Here is a 19,856-nt window from a genome sequence, read left to right on the forward strand (position 1 = left end):
GGTTATTCAAATCTCAAAATCGATATACACCGGTTCAGTTTTAAAATATATCTAAAATTAGACCAAACAAGACCGATTACACCCATAGCCACCGGATGTATAAAGCTCCTTACAGATATCGTCTTGTAACACTTAAACCATAAACATCAAGTGGATTTAAATTTCTTAGAGTTTTTATTCGAGCTTTTGAATTTTGCACTCAATATTTAATACTAAAAAAATACTGCAAAACTCACTTTATGTATTTCTCTTTCCCACCTTAAATCAGTTCTAAACGACTTTGATCCATATGGAGACGAAGGTGGAGAGACGTAAAGACAGAGAGAATCAAATAAAGAGAATGATGGGAGAAAAACATTCCAATATACACCATCTAGGTGCTAAAGGGGCTGACTTTTTGATCTATTGCTTTATATTAATAAATGTTGCACATAAGACAAAACATAAAAAAGTTATGGGGTTCATACTACAATGACCTCGACGGCCAGTTTACAACATAAATGTGGGGGATCAACTTTACATCAATATATCCGTGTATCTTCTCGCTTTCAGCACATCTCGCCCGTTCACGAATGTGCTTTCGCATCGCTTGGAATCCAATTTATTAATTGCTTTATTAATAGATGCCTTTAAAGGCACCCGTTAATTTATAGAAAGACTCCTTTTAAAATCGGGAATAATAATAATAATAATAATAATAATAATAATAATAATAATAATAATAATAATAATAATAATATTTGAAGCTTTCAAACGATAGAATTGTGAATATCTGTATTCTTAAACTTGTACACCGCACAACATTCAAATTGTATAATTTAATTTAAAACATAAATTTTATCATTTTATCATTTCAACCTAGCAACACCCATTTTTAAAAAGACTAATGATATACGTATAATATTTTTTATGATATTTATTAAACTATATTTTAAAATAAAATTATTTTTATATATTAATATTACTTTTTATAAATTATTTTATTAAAATAAAAAATTACATCTCTTTAATTTTTATTTTTAAAAAAAATAATTTTTTTTATTAATTATTATTTATTATCTCTTATTTTAAAAAATTATCAGATATAAAGTGTGAAGATAAATATTCACTGATATATAATAAAAAACTTTACCAGTGGTTGCAATTAAAACGGATGAAAAGTTGCACTCTTGACTTGACAGGTAATTATAATCTGTTATGAAAGGACTAAAAGACCCTTTTTGAGGTTAAAATAAACATATTCGAACCGCAATAACTAATTTCACATAGCTTTAAAGAAACTTGGGTGGATATCAAGTCAGAAAATGCTACGTCTGCGTATAACTTTTCAACTAGCTTTAAAGGTTAAACTTACCGACGATGAAGGGTAAGAAAAGTGAGATAAATTAAAGTCTAGTAATCTAAAAATTAGAATTCAGAAAATTGAAATTCGAATGTGTCATTTCAAAAGGAGTTATATTGGATTCTTGGAATACAAGCATAATAAATAATTTTAATCATTTTTATACTATATATTGATTTTTATTTTTTATTATTCTTTTTCTTTTTCTTAATAGATATATAGTATAGGAATAATAAGTAGAATAACTTAAACATAATTATCCTTTTAGAGTTGATGATAGCTTTCCTAGTTAGGTCCCATTTTGATAATGAGATAAGATAAGATGATTTTAGATTAATATTGAAAATTGAATAAAATATTATTAGAATATTATTTTTAATGTTATTATTATTTTAAAATTTGAAAAAGTTGAATTATTTATTATATTTTATGTGAAAATTTAAAAAAATTATAATAATAAAATGAAACCGTTTTTATATCTAAACAGAACTTTACTGTTACCTCATAGAAAAGAATAATATTATTTTCATGAATAATACTATCAAATTATTTAAAATTTATCATTCAAATGGTCCTCATGACGTAGCAGCACCACATGGTATCACATGGTTTATTATAAAAAAAATACAAAAAGAGTAGATGAAATCTATAATTTTAATGTTTTTTTATTTATCTTTTGGACATCTTTTTATTTTGAATATATTTTTTTTATTTTTTTTATAATAAACTATGTTATTATGTCAAGAGAGTCGTTTGAACGGTAAAGTTTTATATGGTCCAGTAGTAATATTTTAAAATATTAATCTTAATTTTAATATAAGTTTTATTTATTTATTTATCTTATATATAAATAGATTTTTACAGTATGAATATAACTGTTATAAAAACTTCAAAAAGTTAAATTCTGAGGAAACGAATATGTCTAAGGCCAAGGTTATGATGGTAATTTAAAGCAACCGAGAACACCATATTAATCTAGGGAGGACAATACAATGGGTGGTGTCTTTATCATTTGACAACAAAAACAACCTAAATCAAATTGCCAACGACAAGGCGGATGTCCATTCCCCACGCAAACATCGTCTGCACATTCAACCCCACCACCTAATTAATATTACAAGCTGCCCCAATCCTTGATCGTTGTGCCCGTCCCAACCCACTCGAGTCCACTTCCCCAACTTTTTTTATTTTATTTTATTTTTCTTTGGGTGTGCATCACAATTTGAAAAGAGAAATAATATTTATAATATAAAATGTAAAAATATTGTGAAAAAAATGAATAAATATAAAATTTATATAAAAATAATAATTTTTTAATAATAAACCTTATTTTTTTAAAAAGAATGTGCAAAAACTATAATTATATCTAACGTTGAACTATGATGTATTTAGGCTAGCACACCAATCTGTCCAAGACAAATCTAGGCCTGACCCGACCCAAACCGCAAAACATATTGACCCATCTTAACCCGACCCGCAAAATTCGGGCCGGGTCGAAACCTGTTCTTCTTTTCCTCTTTCATTCTATCATACCATTCTATAGATCAGCTCTGTTTTTCTAAAATTTTTTAGATGTTTTCTATGCCACCTCCGAGCAATGACTCCCCTCAATCTCACATTCACTTCGTTCTCTTCCAGCACGCGTTCCTATCTCAAGTCTACTCTCTTCCCTCCTCTCTTCCGACCTTAAACCCCCTTCTTCCTGCACCAAACAGGTAAGACCCTAATCACATACTTCTATTCTCTAAACTACGACAAACTAGTTGTTGATTGCTCCCTTATATATATATATATATATATATATATATAAAATATATATACACACACTTGTTTCTTTACAGAAGAAGAAGATTGATTATGGGTCGTGTAGAGCATAGTTCTCTCACGATGCATTGTTCGCTGCTGCCATCGGTACTTGTATGCTCAACTCTCTTAGTGGTGGTTGCTGAGCTTGTAGTTGTCGCCGCCATGGCCAAAGATGCTTGAGCTCTGGTCCTCACGCCCACTTGTGCCACCTCCATCATTGCAATATTTGAAATTTTTCTACACTTCCTTGCCATCTCTGTCACCCTATGTGGAATTTCTCTAAATTTCTCTAAAACAGATTTAGAGAAATGGATAATAACTCTGAGCATTGAGTGCGTTTGTTCTTTTTTTTGGATCATCGGTTTTGACTGATGTTAGACAAATAAACTTGGTAATAGGTTTGACCTGCTGAACCCGATTTTAGTCAGGTGGGCCCAAGTCGAGCATTTTTTATTAGTCTGGCCAGGCCCTTTTATGCACATGCCTACAAGTGTTTGTACTTTCAAAAGGACCAGGACAGTTTAAACTTTTAAGTTTATGGAAAAAATAGACATTCATATGTATTATATCTTTGATAACTGTCGCTAGACAGCCTTAAAGAATTAATCAATATTATAAAAAAATATTATTGTACTTATTACATTTTGTCATCTCTATTCTCGTTAACGGATGTTTCTCATTTTAACTGAATTTTATCTAAATAATTAATTTATAAAATTACTTAAAATATACATTATGAGTGACAATAATAATTGTAAACCTTGTTCTTAACAAATTCCAACAAAAATTTCCATAAAATCTAAAATTTGTTAAAAGTAAGGGATAGTTAGTTAGTAGGAAAATATCAGTGAAGTCCCTTATGCTTATGTATTTTAATTGTTTTTAGTTAATGATTAAGAAATTGACTGTTAATGATAATATTTATTTATTTTTTTATTTTGAAGAATGTTAAAAAATATTTCAAAAAAATCAAAAGAAAAGAAATAAAAAATTTATAAGTAGCGGGTCGGCAGCGTTTACGGATTGAAGTTTCTGTCACCGAGCCAAGGTGAAATCAGTCATTCGATATTTTCTTAGAGAGCGAGAGTGCGTGAGAGAGGGACTCGTGGAGGGTCGCTCGGCGCGATGCGTGGAGGCCAGGTGACACAGAATGCCGAGGTCGTGTTGCGACGCCATGAGCTTCAAATGGCGGATCGTCGCGCCTTATAAACCCTAATTCTCCATTCTTCTGCTTCCCATCAAAACCCCGTCGAGAGTTCTTCGATTTCTTTTACCCAGGTTCGACCGTCTGTCTTTGCTTCAGCCTCCCGTTCCTGCCTCTCGCATTGCTCGCCGGATTCCTCGGCATTGCCGTTAAATTCTTTTTCTCTTATTATAATCTCCCCGTCTCTATATTTTCTCTCTCGTTCTTCCGCTTTCTCGTTCAAATTTGGTGAACGAGAACTAAGGATTCTGTATAATTTTGTTCTTTTATCTGGCGTGCATGATGGCTTTGTTTTGGTGTTTGTTTTGTGTGGATTTATGTGTATTGAATTTAAATCTGAATCTGTTCGCTAGGTAATGGCGGAGGTGGCTAAAGTTCTGTACATAGTGGTGGAGGATGTAGAAGACAAGCGAGAGAAAGAGAGAGAGTCGTTTAGGTACACGCGCCCGGTTCTGCAGAGTACCCTGCAGCTCATGGGATGTAAAGCTCGGCATGCGTTTAAGGTAGCTTATGATTTTCGATTATTTGCTTTTGCTAACATTCTTGTTATAATTTATTTCTTATTAAAATCTCTTCTTATCAATTATTCGGGTTTAAGGTGGTGGGTTTGTGCTTTCATGTGGTTTAGAAGGTCATTTGCGGTGATAGATTTCGTTTGCATGTAATGTATTCTGTGAAATTCTGGATTTCGTGTCCCAAAGGCTTTAACAGTATAATTGTTTTACCATACATCTGAAAAAAACGATTTTATTATTTTTCACGGCTATGTTGACAAGTTTCAGTTGTTATCGAACCGCAGCAGCGTATGATGCTGTCCTTGAAGATTTTGCCCTTTTTGTTTCAAAGAGAGAGAATTTGATTTATAGATAAGAACCCAAGTTTTTGGCCTTCTTGTTGTCCTTTGTAGCGTCTTTGAACCGATCCGTTCACCATCCTTTACTTGGTGCAGCCCTTGGTACTTTTTGGAGTATATGAATCGGTTTACCGACATAGTTGACTTTCTCACCTCCTTCTCCAAGTGTCGTTGCTGCCCCATTTGCTTTCTTACAAATGCAAGTTGCCGATCTTGTAATGATTCGCAGCGTAGGCTATCCAATTCTTTTACACGATATCACAAATTTCGTTGGTGATAAAGATATTTTTTTTTTTTTTTTTTCCTGCTTTCTTTCTCCTCTGTCTGTGGCTCTCTACGAAGTTTGAGATCAAATTTTAAACCACGATGGGATGTTTTACCATACCATTGACTAGTGAAAGCACACATTTTGCGTTCCTTTTAGGCTGTTATTATCTTGTACCTCTACGTAATTTATACCATGGAAATTTCTTTTTGCATTATTATTATTATTATTATTATTATTTTCCCCCTCTGCTGTTGATTTCTCCTTGCTGAATTGAATCTCCGTACTTGTGTTTTAAAGTTTTTAGGGGCTCGTTTGGATACTTGGAGTATGTCAGAATTCTATTAATAGTAATGAAATGATTTGAATTAAAATGTTTTATTAGATTTTGGGAAACGAAAGATAAAAAATTAAATAAAAATATTATAAACTTAAAAAGATTGTTTGAATATAATTTTTGAATATAATTTTTGTTTTGAAATTTGAAAAAGTTGTATTATTTTTTGTATTTTGTTTGAGAGTTTGAGAAAGTTGTAAGAATTAGGTAATTATTAGATGAAAAAGTTGAAGATTTGAAATTGAAAGGTGTTTTGTGATCGAGTGATGTTTGGGAAAGAAAATTGTGTGAAATTTTGAGAATTTTTCCTCTTATTTCATTATCCAAACATACCCTAAATCTGTTTGATATGCAAATGAGGCTGATTTTTTTTCATGTAATTCAGACTCCAAAGCATTGTTTATTTGAGATTATTTACTCTGGAGTTCAATGAGATACCATTCTGAACGTTTGCTTGGAAAGTGTTTATATCCGTATACTTTTTAATTAAGTACGAAGAGATGCTCATATGAAGCTACATTATCGACTATTCTATTACATTATTACTAAATAATCTTTATTTGAAGCCATGTCATCCACTCCGAATTTGTTTTATTATTAAATAAAAGTTAAAAAATAGTTATCATTCCAAATTAATATTTCCCAAGAATTACTAATTTTATTGGAAATAATAGTTATTAAATGGAAACTAATATATGTGATTAAGTTACTAATTTTTGAATAAAATTAGTAGTCTTTTAGGCTTGTCTTATATTTTCGAAACTTAATTTCTTGGTTTTTTTATTTTTTTTATAAGTAAGAAACTTTATTGATCGAATGAAACTAGGCAAAGCCTATGTACACGGGAAGTATACAAAAAAGACACCTAATTACATTCTACAAAGCTGAAAAGAAAGCAAAAACTCATGAACATTCCCTCCATATACAATAGCAGAAAACTATTGAACCAAAGAAAATACTAAAAAGTTCCATATTTCCCCCACAGCTCTCTCCTTCTTGTTGAAGCACCTCTCATTTCTTTCCATCCATATACACCACAATAAGAACAAAGTAACCATCCTCCATGTCGCTGCTAGTTGAGATCTGTGATGATGCCTATTCCAACATGCTGGGAGTTCCACCACACTCTTGGGCAGAACCCAAGTCAACCCAGCTCTACTAAATATACCAGCCCATAACTCCCTCGTCACCTCGCAATTTAGAAAAAGATGGTTAATCAATTCACCATTGTTCTTACACATGTAACACCACTCCGTTACGATCATCCCATGTTTCCTTAAATTATTAGCTGTCAAAATCTTTCCTAAAGCTGCAGTCCAAGTAAAAAATGCAACTTTGGATGGCACATAAACTCTTCAAATACCCTTCCATGGAAACACAATGGGCTGATGGTCTGTCAGCACCTTACAGAAAGATTTAACAGAAAATGTTTTACTCCCCGAATGTTTCCACAGCATTCTATCTCTCCCATTTCCTCCTATCTTCTTGGAATAAAGAAAGCTGAAAAAACCTGCTACCTAACTTCCCAATCCAGCACATTTCTGGAAAAGATCATATTCCAATGCACTGTACCATTGGAATATTCCAATGCACATTTCTGAGACAGCAGCCCGCTGATTTTCAGCCAATCTGAAAACACCTGGAAAAACAGAAAATAGAGCTCTCTCACCACACCATTCATCAAACCAGAAACTAATTCTTGTGCCGTCTCCAACCTCAAAATTGATGTGTGTTGCAAACACCTTCCAACCCTTTCTAATAAATTTGCAAAGGCTCACACCATAAGTCCGCCTACCCTCCTTGGAAAGTAATATATGTGATTAAGTTACTAATTTTTGAATAAAATTTGTAGTCTTTTAGGCGTGTCTTATATTTTCTGGACTTAATTTATTTTACTTTGATAAACTGTATACATAGTTCTTGGTCTCCCGCTTCACCTAAACAAATTTTATGAAGTGTTTCATCGCGAGAATAAGGGGATAAGAGATCAATTTGCTCAACAAAATTTGAGAAATTAAAACATTAATATTGATACTCTTTCAACGGTTCTATTTATTTTATAATGTCGTCATTTTCCTTTAATGAATTAGTTATTCACGTGCACCGCATAAGTTTATGACTAGTAATAACAACTTGGATCAACCGGTGTTATACTTTGGAGTGTTGTTACCTCTTATTTTTTTTAAATGCTTAATATTTGATTCACTAATGGCTTAATGTTCTATTCACGTTTGTTATTTGTGAGAGTTGGACGATTGAGTTACTTCTTTAAATGATTTCCTTGCTTTGTCAATATGTGCATCTATAGAGTTGCTTATCTCCACTCTTTTACTTATATATGTAAAAAAAAAAAAAAATTCCATGCTTTGCTAAATAGAATAGAGATTTTCTGAAAGTGCTTTTCTTTCATCAGATAAGCCAACGAGTTTTTGAATTGATAAGAAGTGAAAATCCATGTGATCCTTTGCTTCCAGAAGTAACGAGCACGCCAATGTTGGATGCTTCAGCAGGTCTTGAGAAGTTAAATGGTTGTCCTACCAGTAATTGCCTGGGCAAAACAAAAGTGGGCAGCCATTTGGTTGCAGCGAGAGATGAAAGAATTCAGGCTGTGCCATTTGAATTGTACAAAAGACGAAAGACAGTTGTTATTAGAAGGGAGACTTTCCTAAACGTTGTCTGTGATGCTCTGGCTGAGTATAAGTATGTGGGTCCCAACCAGAGGGCAGATTTGGTTTTGGCATGCAGGTAGTCTTATACCTTTCGGGAATGCACATGACTATATTGTTTTAATCTTTATGAATTCCACTTAACAAAATAATAAAAAAAAAAAAATCGTCATGAGTTCCCTGTTGCTAGTTTTTTAGGTTTGTAGCATGTTTGGTGTAATTACTGCTCTTCATATTTTTCTCGTCGAATATGCGATCAGATATCATATAGTTGCTGCATGAAATACGACCTTTGAGCATACGTTGTGGTAGTTTTAATATTCATTAATTTGTTTTTATTAGTTTCTTGTCCTTGAAATTGCTTATATTATAGACCTGCTATTGTATATTTGTTGTTGGTGGAGATTGATTTCTCATTGAAGCCTTGGCACAGTTCTTATTTACATAGATAGATGACATTTCTTAGCTTATGATCTGATAATTTCTTGGCCTTATCTAGATGTTCCCTGAATTAAAGCTTTTATCCTCTGTGAGATTTTAACTTTTTTGAAGGGTGAATTAAAAAACAGAAAAAGAAAAAAATAGAAGGGTGAATTAAAGTGAGCCAAATGCTTTCAGCTATATTTTGTAATTTCAAGGCAACAGGACCGAGACAGAAAATAATCTTACCGGAAACACTCATAACTACTTTTGAATTATGTTTATTTACTGTGACCTTCAGCATCTCTGAGAGAAAATTAATAGAGCTGTTCAGGATTGAGCCCATAGGATACAAACTGTGTTCTCGTAGCATATTAATCAACATGGAAATTTTAGAAATCCTGTTGCTGTGAAGGTGGTTGGTTAATCCTGTAGTGATCTTGCCACATGACCATGGCTCAACTAATTGTTGGGTACATCTTTATGAGACATGTACAGGGTTTTCCAAACCTCTCTTTCCTCCATTATATTCCCATGGCCACAATTGTTGCTTAGTGGCTGAAGTTGTCTTTTGCGTTGTTGTTATCGGTACTACCAATTCTTCTTCTTTTGACATTGACAGAAATTTACCAATGAAAAGCCTTTTTTGGTTGATAAGTAAAATTTTTTATTTACCCTATGTCTTATCTATCACCTGACCAAATGAGTCAATATCATCTTAGCTCCATGTTAACTTCTGATTAATTAGAAGTTAACAGCTGGTGATAGAATTCTTTTTTGATAAATGTAAGTATAGCTGGTGATAGAATTCTGGTTTTGGAGTTATGGGTCTTGTACGGAAAAATTAGCGTAGGAGGATAATTTAAAGCATAGGTGCTGAGAAACCTGGTAAGATTGAAAAACTGTTTTTTGGAAACTTTTGCAATGCTTGTATGAAACTTTGTTGAGGTTTGATGAATTGCTTGTTGAATTATCTTGTCATATTTTTTTATCCTCTACAAAGGTTGGGTGTGTTTGGTTAATGAAATTTTGAGAATATATGAAATTTCCCTTGGAAATTCTTGAGATGTACTTTTATTGGGTTTTGAGGAGTTAGATAGAAAATTTTAAATAAAAATATTCTTGAAACATGTTATGTATTGGGATTTTTACAAGTGAATGGGTAGAGTTGAAAAGTTGTTTAAATATAATTTTTACGGGTATTTTTGTTTTGGTTTTTGTAAAAGATGTTTTTTTTTTTTAATGTTTTTTGACTTTTTACTGAAATTAGGCAAATGATTGGATGAAAAGTTATATATATATATATATATATATTAAGTTGAAAGATGTTTGGATTGAAGTCTTAATTTTTATCTTGAAAGATTTTGGAAATATAAGGAAACCTTACAAGGCCCTTTACTCTCCCACTTCTCACTCTAGGAATGTGCTTTGACATTCAAGCTCTGTTTGGATGGTGAGATAAGATGAGATAAGATGGTTTTAGATGAAAGTTGAAAGTTGAATAAAATAGTTAGAATATTATTTTTTAATATTATTGTTGTTTTGGGATTTGGAAAAGTTGAATTGTTTATTATATTTTGTGTGGAAATTTGAAAAGGTTGTAATGATGAGATGAGATGAGATGAAACCATTTCTCTATCCAAACGGGGCCATAATTGATGCTCTGTGCTAATTCTCTTTGGAAAAGAAATTCTTTACGGTCTCCCAAGCTGAAGCTTTGGCTAAACTAGGAATGAACCCACTGGTATTTTTGTTACCAGATTGAAGCTTTATCTCAGGTTTATGTTCTTAATACAGGTTACAATGAATTATTTTATTTTCCTTGAGTGTAACTCTTTCTTGTTATAATTTGGACTGTTCTCTGTCTTATATATATATATATATAATTTTCTTATTTATATATATATATTAATATATGATAAAACTTTTCTGGCTGCAGAATCCGAGAAAGGAAAGAATCGGTAACTATCTTGTTGTGTGGCACAAGTGGCTGTGGCAAGTCTACGTTGTCAGCATTGCTGGTAATTTCTGCTGAGTACACTATTTTTTGTTAAGTAGATTTTAGTTAATATTGTTTCTGCTGATGGTGCCATTGGTTATTATCTATCTCATTTATAACATGGCATATAATTTTTAGGTTGTAAGAAAGGATGTGGAAACTGCAAGGACATGCATAGATGCTTTGTTTCTCTCCATTCCCATGATTAAAAAATCTGAGACGATCCATGTCTTGCAGGGTAGTAGGTTGGGGATCACTACAGTTATATCAACTGATTCAATCCGTCATATGATGAGAAGTTTTGTAGATGAAAAGCAAAACCCTCTACTCTGGGCTTCAACCTACCATGCAGGGGAGTTCTTGGATCCTGTGGCTGTTGCAGAAGCAAAGGCCAGAAGGAAAGCAAAAAAACTGGCTGGCATTACGCACTCAGTTCCCAAGGATGAACTAGCTGACGGTTCTACTACTGAGATATCTGATACTAGATCCTCAAAGGTGGGTTCTAGCCCAACTGAATTAATCAGTCCAAAGCAGATGGCCATTGAAGGATTTAAGGCGCAAAGTGAGATGGTAATTGACAGTCTTGATCGGCTGATCACTGGATGGGAAGAGCGAAAAGAATCAGTAGTTGTTGAGGGTGTTCACTTGAGCCTTAATTTTGTGGTATGAAAGTTGTCTATTGTTCTTTTTTTCTGTAATCAGCTTTCTACCTTTCTTTTTTTATTCAAAATTTTATCTCTATCTATTGTTCCATAAATAAACAGACGATTTTGATCCTGATCTGCAGATGGGGCTTATGAAGAAACATCCTTCTATCATACCATTCATGATATACATAACAAATGAGGACAAACACTTGGAACGATTTGCTGTACGTGCTAAATATATGACACTGGACCCTGCAAAAAACAAGTATGTGAAGTATATCCGAAACATCAGAACAATCCAGGAATATCTCTGCAAGCGAGCTGACAAGCATCTTGTCCCCAAAATAAACAATACCAATGTTGATAGGAGTGTAGCAGCCATCCATGCTACTGTTTTCAGTTGCCTTCGAAGGTGTGAGGCTGGGGAACAGCTTTATGATCCTACCACAAACACTGTTACTGTGATTGATGAGGAGTACAGGAACCAGTGTGCTGCAAATTCATTGAGCTCCAAGGGAATGTTTCAACTGATTCAGAGGAAAGGTTCCTCTAGGGATCTCATGGCTCTTGTTAATACTGATGGATCTGTCGCAAAGGCTTGGCCTGTGGATTCAGTCGATAGTAATGGGAAGCCCATTTTGGGCCATGGGACTCAGATTGGCAAGGCTGAACTGGTTAATCTTCAGTTTGGTCTCTATGGAATCAGTGCCTGGCCCAGTGATGGTGGCACTAGTCGTGCTGGAAGTGTTGATGAGTCAAGGGCTGATGGGACTGATACTGGTAGTAGATATTTATCTTCTTGCTGCAGCTCGCCAAGGATTTCAGATGGACCTTCCAAGGAGGTATTCTTGGACATCAATTTTTTTGTCATTTTCAGAAAACCTTTCGTTTCTATAGGCAATCATTTTCAGAAAACCTAATTAAAGTACTGTTTCCTTTCTTAAGTATTAAAATCCTAGTTATACAAAATCATTGTGGATTGATAAACCAAGCTTGTAGACTGTAGTTTAGCCATTGTGGAGTTTTGTGATATAGGTCAACCGTATAGGCAATAAGATAGCTATTCTGCAGTTATTGATTTAGATGCACCGCCATCCAAAAGGATTTTTAATTGTTTTATTTTCCTTTAGCTAAAGGAGGAGCTGTCAGTGCATGGCAGTGATGAAGAGGTTGACGATCTGGCGGAGGCAGGTAGTGATGATGATCTAAGTGATGTTGATCACGAAGATGTCCTTGAAGAGGTATGGATTTAATGTCTATGTTAAATGTAAATCACCAGTTTACCTTCAAAGTTAAAAGAGAAAACTGGGATCATCTTATGAACTAATGCAATGCAGAAGTTACATCTGGCATGTCAGTGGGGTTTATGCGACTTATGTAATAGAGTCCTACTTTGGATGTTTGAATAATTTTAGACATTGGTCACAAATGAATGATTATGTGATCTGGCTTAGGAGCTGTGGTGACACGGTTGCGAAAAGCTTTACGACACTTGCAATACTTGCTGAAGGAAGCAAAACAATTGTGGAACTTTCTTTGCGATTCAGTGCCCTAGCTATGGCTGACAGTTGGGAAAGCGTTTAGATTTATGCTTGGAATACTGGATGAAACAAAATAATGCGTATGATTCATTTTAGACATTTGATATAATATTCTCTCTCGGATACAGATTGGTTCGGTCGACGAGGAGTCTACAAAATCGGATGAAGAGTATGAGGATCTGGCAATGCAGGACATGCAGGAGAATGGCTACTGGTCAGATAATGATGAGGGGGCCAAAGATAAGCTTGCGCCTGTTTCCAAGGACCAAAACCTGGAGCTCTATCATAGAACCAAAAGTGAGCCTTTGTCGGAGCTGTGCTCTTACTCATTGCTTGTGGAGAAAAATGAGAGTAGAATGCCTTCTGGCAATCTCAAAATGAGAACACGATCCCTAAGCATTCCAGCCCACAGAAAGCATGGGTCGTTTATGGGAGGCCCTATTCTTTCAGGGGCTTCTCAAGGGTAAAATCGTAAATATATTATTTCAGTTTTTAGAACTATTTTTTCGAGTTTCTGTCCTTTTTTCCCCCCCTAAAGTGAACCTAAGCAATTCACCTGATCTCCCTCACAGATGTTTGTGTATAGGGCTGGTACAAGGTTAGGATGAATGACTCAAGAATGCTCTTTAATGTGCATGTTCTGTTGTTTAGAATGCTAATGTTCCGCAGTTCAGGCAATGTGTATATAAGACTGCGTTTGTTTAGCAGATGGTTTTCTTTTCTGTTTAGGTAAAAGAAGAATAGTGGTCGACATGGTGGATTCTGGCTACATTTTAGTCACTACCAATATGTGGAGGACAACTCTAAATTCAGTGTCTCAAAATCCTGGTCCATCAATAAATTTATTTCTTCTTGGGAATGCTGTCATTGAAACAACATCAGGAGTAACCCCACCACTTGATAATTTGATTACAGTAAATAGAATTACATCCTGAGTATAGGCGCCAATTTAGTGCATTTTTTCATGTTTAGTGTAGAGAAGTTGGTACCACTAGGCCCCGTTTGGATGGTGAGATGAGATTGGATGGTTTTAGATGAAAGTTGAAAATTGAATGAAGTATTATTAGAATATTATTTTTTAATATTATTATTGTTTTAAGATTTGATAAAGTTGAATTATTTATTATATTTTGTGAAGAAATTTGAGAAAGTTGTAATGATAAGATGAAATGAGATAAAATCGTTTTTGTATCCAAACGGAGCCTTAAATTTCAGACAAAACAATACTTAGCTAGTTTCCAAATATGTATAACAAAAACAGTAACAAATAGATTTCACACGTTTATTGTGTATGTGAAATGCACCAGCAATGGCATGGCTTTCACATGGGTGGAACTGCATGTCAATTTGGTCAAGTCCAGAGTCTGCATCCCACACACTGAAATCATAGTGTCTATTATGACTAAAGGTAAATGTGAATCCATGATACAAGTTGAACGAGTAGTAAGAGATTAATTAGGCAGTAAAGTGTTGTTGCATACAAGACTTGTTACCGCACTAGTTCTTCCTTGCTCTTGATTTTTGAATATCTAGTTAGAAGGAGTAGGATCACCTTGAATTTCATAAACCTACTAATTCAGCTAGAACAACCGCTTGAAGTTTATAAAGCTAATATACAAATAATAATTAAGAAAATAGCAAGGAAGTGCAGGTGTTTTTTTTTTTGAGTCGAGGAGAGGGGTCGAATCCAAGACCTCCATTTTGGAGGTTTGGGTGTTATGCTATCAGGCCATATGCCTTTGGTAAGGCGTGCAGGTTTGGAACCTATATAAGGAGCGTTTTCTTTCAACTTGATTTTGATCACAAATGCGACAATGCTACGATACAATGACAATGTTGCGTTTGTGAATATAATAAAGTTAGAGAAAGAACCTATAAATCTAATGTAATTTCTTATTAAAATTATTTCGATACTTTCTTTGTATCGAGGATAAAATGAATACGAAGGAGCTCCATTGCCTTCGAAAGTGTGCTCTTTATCCAGCACTAGTTGGAGCATATTAGTTGAGAAGTCTAGCAGCAAGAAGAGATCCTTATAGCAAGGGACTCTAGCAGTAGCTGTTATCAACTTATCATCTTATCACTTGTCACCTTCTTATCATTTATAACCTATTTATTATTTATTCTTAAATGTAGGGAGTTTAGCTAGTTATTGGGTTGTTATGTCGGTTGTTGCCATCATGTAGGTCTATTGTCTATTTAATTAGGCACTATTAATTAATAAAGCTGTTGGTTTGTCAATTTGTTATTTTAGTACTGTGCTAGGGTTCATTGTTAACTCCTTGAAAAGAGTCCAGGTACGTAAGAGTGGTATCCAGAGTCAGGCTACTCAAATAATTGGGAGGTTTGGTTTTCCTCATAAGAAACCAGAAAGGAGGTCCAGTTTCCCTCGATTGAAACCATAAATACCAGAGTACGCAAGAGCCACCCAACCATAGGTCGAAAAAAGAACAAACTCGTAGTTTTTCCAGATTTTCCCGTTGTTTCTTGGCCTGTTACGAGGTAATTTTAACAGCAATAGCAGCAATATACCTTGGAGGGAAGAGTTTCACACCTAGAGCAGTCAATGAAGCCATTATCAGAAAAGCAGCAACTGTTGCATACCAAAGGACACCACCTGAAGTGCCATTAGCCTCTTTCCACCTAAAAGGAGAAGCCCACTTTGGTTTCAACTCCTAAAAAAAGAAGGAAAAGAGATAACTGGAAGAATCTCTTGAGAAGGTTGCATGCATGCCATGGACCTGCTCAACTGTTTGATCCATTTGGAGAGTCCACGAAGATGCAACAAGAGGGTTCTCTATGCGAGTACCAATGCCGACTTGAAACACTATTGACCAAGATAGGAGTTCTATAGCCTCAAAGATAGGTCAGTGCATTTGTAAGTGGCCCTAAGGAGTCTATTAAAGCAAATGGGATGGCAGCAAGGCCACAAGACGTATTAGCGGTAGTGAGGTTAGCAAGAATTTATGTGATTGGGACTAATGCCTTGTGAAAGTCAACTTGAAGGAAACCTAAGAGAATATCGGAGACACTCATGTGGGAGAAATGAAGACAGTGTTGCTTTTCAAATGACTAACCCCAACAGAGCTTTGAGAACGACAAGAAAAAGGCTTGTGTTTCAAATGCAATGATAAGTATGGGCTGGGGCAAAGTGTAAAAGGTTGTTCATGATTGAAGCATGTCAAGTAGAGGATGAAGATGGAAATACCGAAATGGAAGAGAATGGAAGTGAGAGTGAATCAGTGATCTACTTTTTTTTAACAAAACCGGTGATGTACATGCATGCTCTACCATGAGAGTGGACGGTCATATTGGCTTTGAGTCAATGGAGATCTTGATAGAGGGAGTTCTCACAACTTCATGAACAAGGTAGTGGCATACTCTTAGGGGTTAAAATCCAACTTGGAAGGAAGTCTTGAAGTCATGGTGGTGTCAGGGAGAAAATGAAATTTTTTGGCAAATGCCATCAGGTAACTCTAATTCTACAAGGGTGTACCTTTATTAATGATATATGTCTTGGCTCTAGTGGGGTTTGAAGTGGTGTTAGGAGTACATTGGCTTCTAAAATTGGGGTTAATATTGTGGGATTTTTACAAATTGCAGATGGATTTTCAATGGGGTAGGAAGTACTTCAAGTTGCAGGGAGTTAAGAGTTCAAAGAAAAAGAAATAGGGAGTAATTATTGCTGACTGGGAATAAAGAGGAGAGATTGTCAACTTAGCGGGGAAAAGGGGGAAGAGGATGAGATTGAATCACAAAGAGAAGTAGCTAGGAAACCATCGAAGCATGAGGAGGAGAAGGAAGAACAATCGAAAAGGCTCATTGAGAATCATCAAATTGTTTTTGTGCGGACCGGAAGAGATCCCCTCCTGAGGACAAAAGGCGGGTGACAAGGAGATGATCAAGTGAGCATGGTGTAGATAGTCCAAGAGAAGAGTGAGTGGCACTACGTAGAAAGCCTCACAGACACGGTTCAACATTGGGCGATAAAAGACTTTTTGCCCTATTCCAGGTGAGCAACTAATGTGCTGACTGTACTAGGGGAGCAACGGGTAAGGAAAAGCTCGATGAAGATATAGGAGATTTTTGAGATAACCTAGAGGTGCTCGGTGGGCGGAATGTGTCTTACACAGTGGCCCATACTTTGTAAGAGATGTCACATCTAGATTGAGCTTGTGGAAAAAAGATTATGAACCTGCAAGCTATATTGTCTGATCTTAGAGGTATGACCTAGAACCACTTGGGAGACCCTTATTAGGGTAAGGACTATGGGATTGGACCTAAGGCAAGTTGCAGGAACATGCATACCTTGTCCCCATCAGTCTCTGCCATTCTTCAAGGTCGGAGGACAGATGGACAATTGAGATCAAAAGCCTCTCATTAAAGCAAACCTGGAGTCGAACAAACGTCTAAATGAGGACTGAAAATCCCACAGTATAAAAGGCATTGGACAAAAGCTAAAACCTCACTTTCGAGATCGTTAAGTGTTTACGTTTTGCTCTAGTCAGAGTTTTCAAGAAATCAAGTGACTTTAAAGTATGCGATGGAAGGATCGACATCGGCATTACTATAACATTCAAAGTACTGTTCAGGTAGGTTAGCTCCTATGACCATACTGGGATTGTGGGGTAAAATGTTTGAGAGTATGTTGTAACTTCAAGACTTTCATTTTCTGTAACTTACCTCATTCTTTCATGAAAATACATTATTCTTCATTATGTTTATCGATTATCTTTACGTTGTGATTTTGAGATGATGAGTTTGCATAGTGAGAATTGATGATGATGTGATTTCTGAGTATTGAGTCTTATTGTGTTTCTATAATCATGGATGTGTTGAGGAGTCCCATGCCATTCCTACAGCATGTTACCACGAGTTTTATATGGCTAGAGTGATTCTCCATTATGATTGGGGTGAAATGTCTTCGTATTGGCCTCACTTGATAACATGGGTAGAGAAAGTTCCCTGGTGTCTTTGTGTGTGTTGAACGGTTAGAGTGATTCCCTGAGTCGAATGGGTTGGATTTGTTGAATGAGCTCCACGCATTGGTCGGGTGGAGGGACTTCCCGTTGGTACTTACATGTTGAGATATTGTGAATTTTATGTGAATTGATGAGAGGGTGGTTCCTTGCCTTAATAATGACTATGCACAATGAGATTCACTTAAAGGGTGATTCATCGTCATGCTTATATACTTGAAATTTATTTTGAGGCTGATACTTTGCTATGACTATGGATATATGTGTTTTTGCCCAGAGGGTGATTCCTCACCATGCATAAATATATGTGATCACAATTTATTTACAAGAAACAATGCATGCATATTCATTTCCATTATCTCTCATTATTAGTATTGGCATGGGTTTTAACATATTGGATGTAACACCCCGTATTTTAGTGTATTTTTATTGAAAGATTATTTTTTAAACTCAAAAATTTATTCTCTTGTTTTAAAATTATCGGATATTTTCAAATGGTTTATTTTATGATCTTTAAATTGGAAAAATTAATTTGAGATGTTTTTTTAATATTTATTATTGTGATGCATTTAAATTGTTCTCCTTTTAAATTAATTGATTGTTGGATCTAAATATTTTATTTTCATTTTATCATTACGTTTAAATTATTTTAATTGATTTGCTGTTTTAAAATTATTTTCGTTGGATCATTTTCTGTGACCCAAGATGTGAGAATTAGACCTCATTTCTTTTCCCCACTTTTCTTTTTCATCTTTTCTTTTTCTTTCCTCTTTCTTTTTTCTTCTTTTTCTTTTTCCCCCCAGCCCTCTCCCGCGCGCGACCAGCCCTCCCTCTCTTCTCCGTCTGTTTCTCCTCTTCTCCTAGCCCACCGCCGCCGCGCCACCGTGGCCCTCACCGCCCCTCCCGTTCGCTCCCCCACCGGCCGGCGACCACTCCCTGTCAATCCCAGCCCCTATCTCGCCATCGTTAGCCTCCATGAACCACCCAAAGTCGCGGCCTTCTCTTCGTTCCAGCGCCGCTGTCGCACCACCTCCGGCCACCATCTCTTCACCACTTCATCCTCGACCTCCTAGCAACCCAATGGACCCAACCCCAGCTCTGATCCGTCACCGGTGAAGCCTATCTATCTCCATTTCCGATTTGGACACCTTTGGCCTAAAACCACCATTTGCGCCGCCACCCACGGCAAACCACCACCACCACTGGCTTCACCGACCTCTCTAAGCCCTACCCTATCAATTTCGGATCTTAGTTTGTCTCCATTCAAAAATGGGTATTTGAGACCCAAGGCCACAGTGCATTTTGCACTATTACGTTGCTGTGTCGCCACCTTTTACACCTCCGTGATCCTTCGAAAATTATAATATAGCACTGTAAGTATTTTTCCAAATAAATATCGTGATTTAAATATATTTTTGCACTAACTAATATTATTGTGATCTGGTTGGACATGCCGGACTGAGTCCGAGGAGTTCGGGGGTCGGATTGATTGTGGATGGAGTTGTGTGTTTGATTGGTATTGTGAAATGTTGGTTGTTGGTATGGTGTTATTCATGTACATGGCATATTGCATGCATGATCATGTTTGTAAAGGAAACTGGGTTTTCGTGTAATGCATTCATGTTCATGTGTTTCATGAAAACTGGGTTTTCATGTGTTAAAGGATTTTGGGTGCGTGTGTATCACGACTCCAAGCCGAGATGAGGTATTATCTCGGTGGAGCTCCTCTGGTCACTCGGAAGCGGAATATACTGAGTGACGTCCCCTGGGTTGTTGCTGGGCGACAATGGGATTGGA

The 19,856-nt window shown here is 35.6% G+C and overlaps 1 protein-coding gene across 2 annotated transcripts; it reads left to right on the forward strand.

Annotated features, from left to right (window-relative positions):
• Window positions 1-4,178: 4,178 nt before the first annotated feature.
• LOC121241258 (P-loop NTPase domain-containing protein LPA1 homolog 1-like) lies at window positions 4,179-13,758 on the forward strand. Of its 2 annotated transcripts, none has more exons than XR_005935692.1 (8): window positions 4,179-4,426; window positions 4,706-4,855; window positions 8,221-8,552; window positions 10,833-10,914; window positions 11,130-11,555; window positions 11,680-12,436; window positions 12,670-12,780; window positions 13,209-13,432. XR_005935692.1 is itself a non-coding variant. In XM_041138953.1 (8 exons), the coding sequence occupies exons 2-8, from the start codon at window positions 4,709-4,711 to the stop codon at window positions 13,545-13,547; spliced, it is 2,139 nt and encodes a 712-aa protein (XP_040994887.1). In that variant the 5' UTR covers window positions 4,180-4,426; window positions 4,706-4,708; the 3' UTR covers window positions 13,548-13,758. The 2 variants fall into 2 exon arrangements, 1 of the variants encoding a protein (XP_040994887.1); XM_041138953.1 differs by having other exon boundaries at window positions 4,180-4,426; window positions 11,680-12,381; window positions 13,209-13,758.
• The last annotated feature ends 6,098 nt before the right edge of the window (window positions 13,759-19,856 follow it).

The sequence above is a fragment of the Juglans microcarpa x Juglans regia genome, chromosome 7S (assembly GCF_004785595.1).
Source record: "Juglans microcarpa x Juglans regia isolate MS1-56 chromosome 7S, Jm3101_v1.0, whole genome shotgun sequence".
NCBI lineage: Eukaryota > Viridiplantae > Streptophyta > Magnoliopsida > Fagales > Juglandaceae > Juglans > Juglans microcarpa x Juglans regia.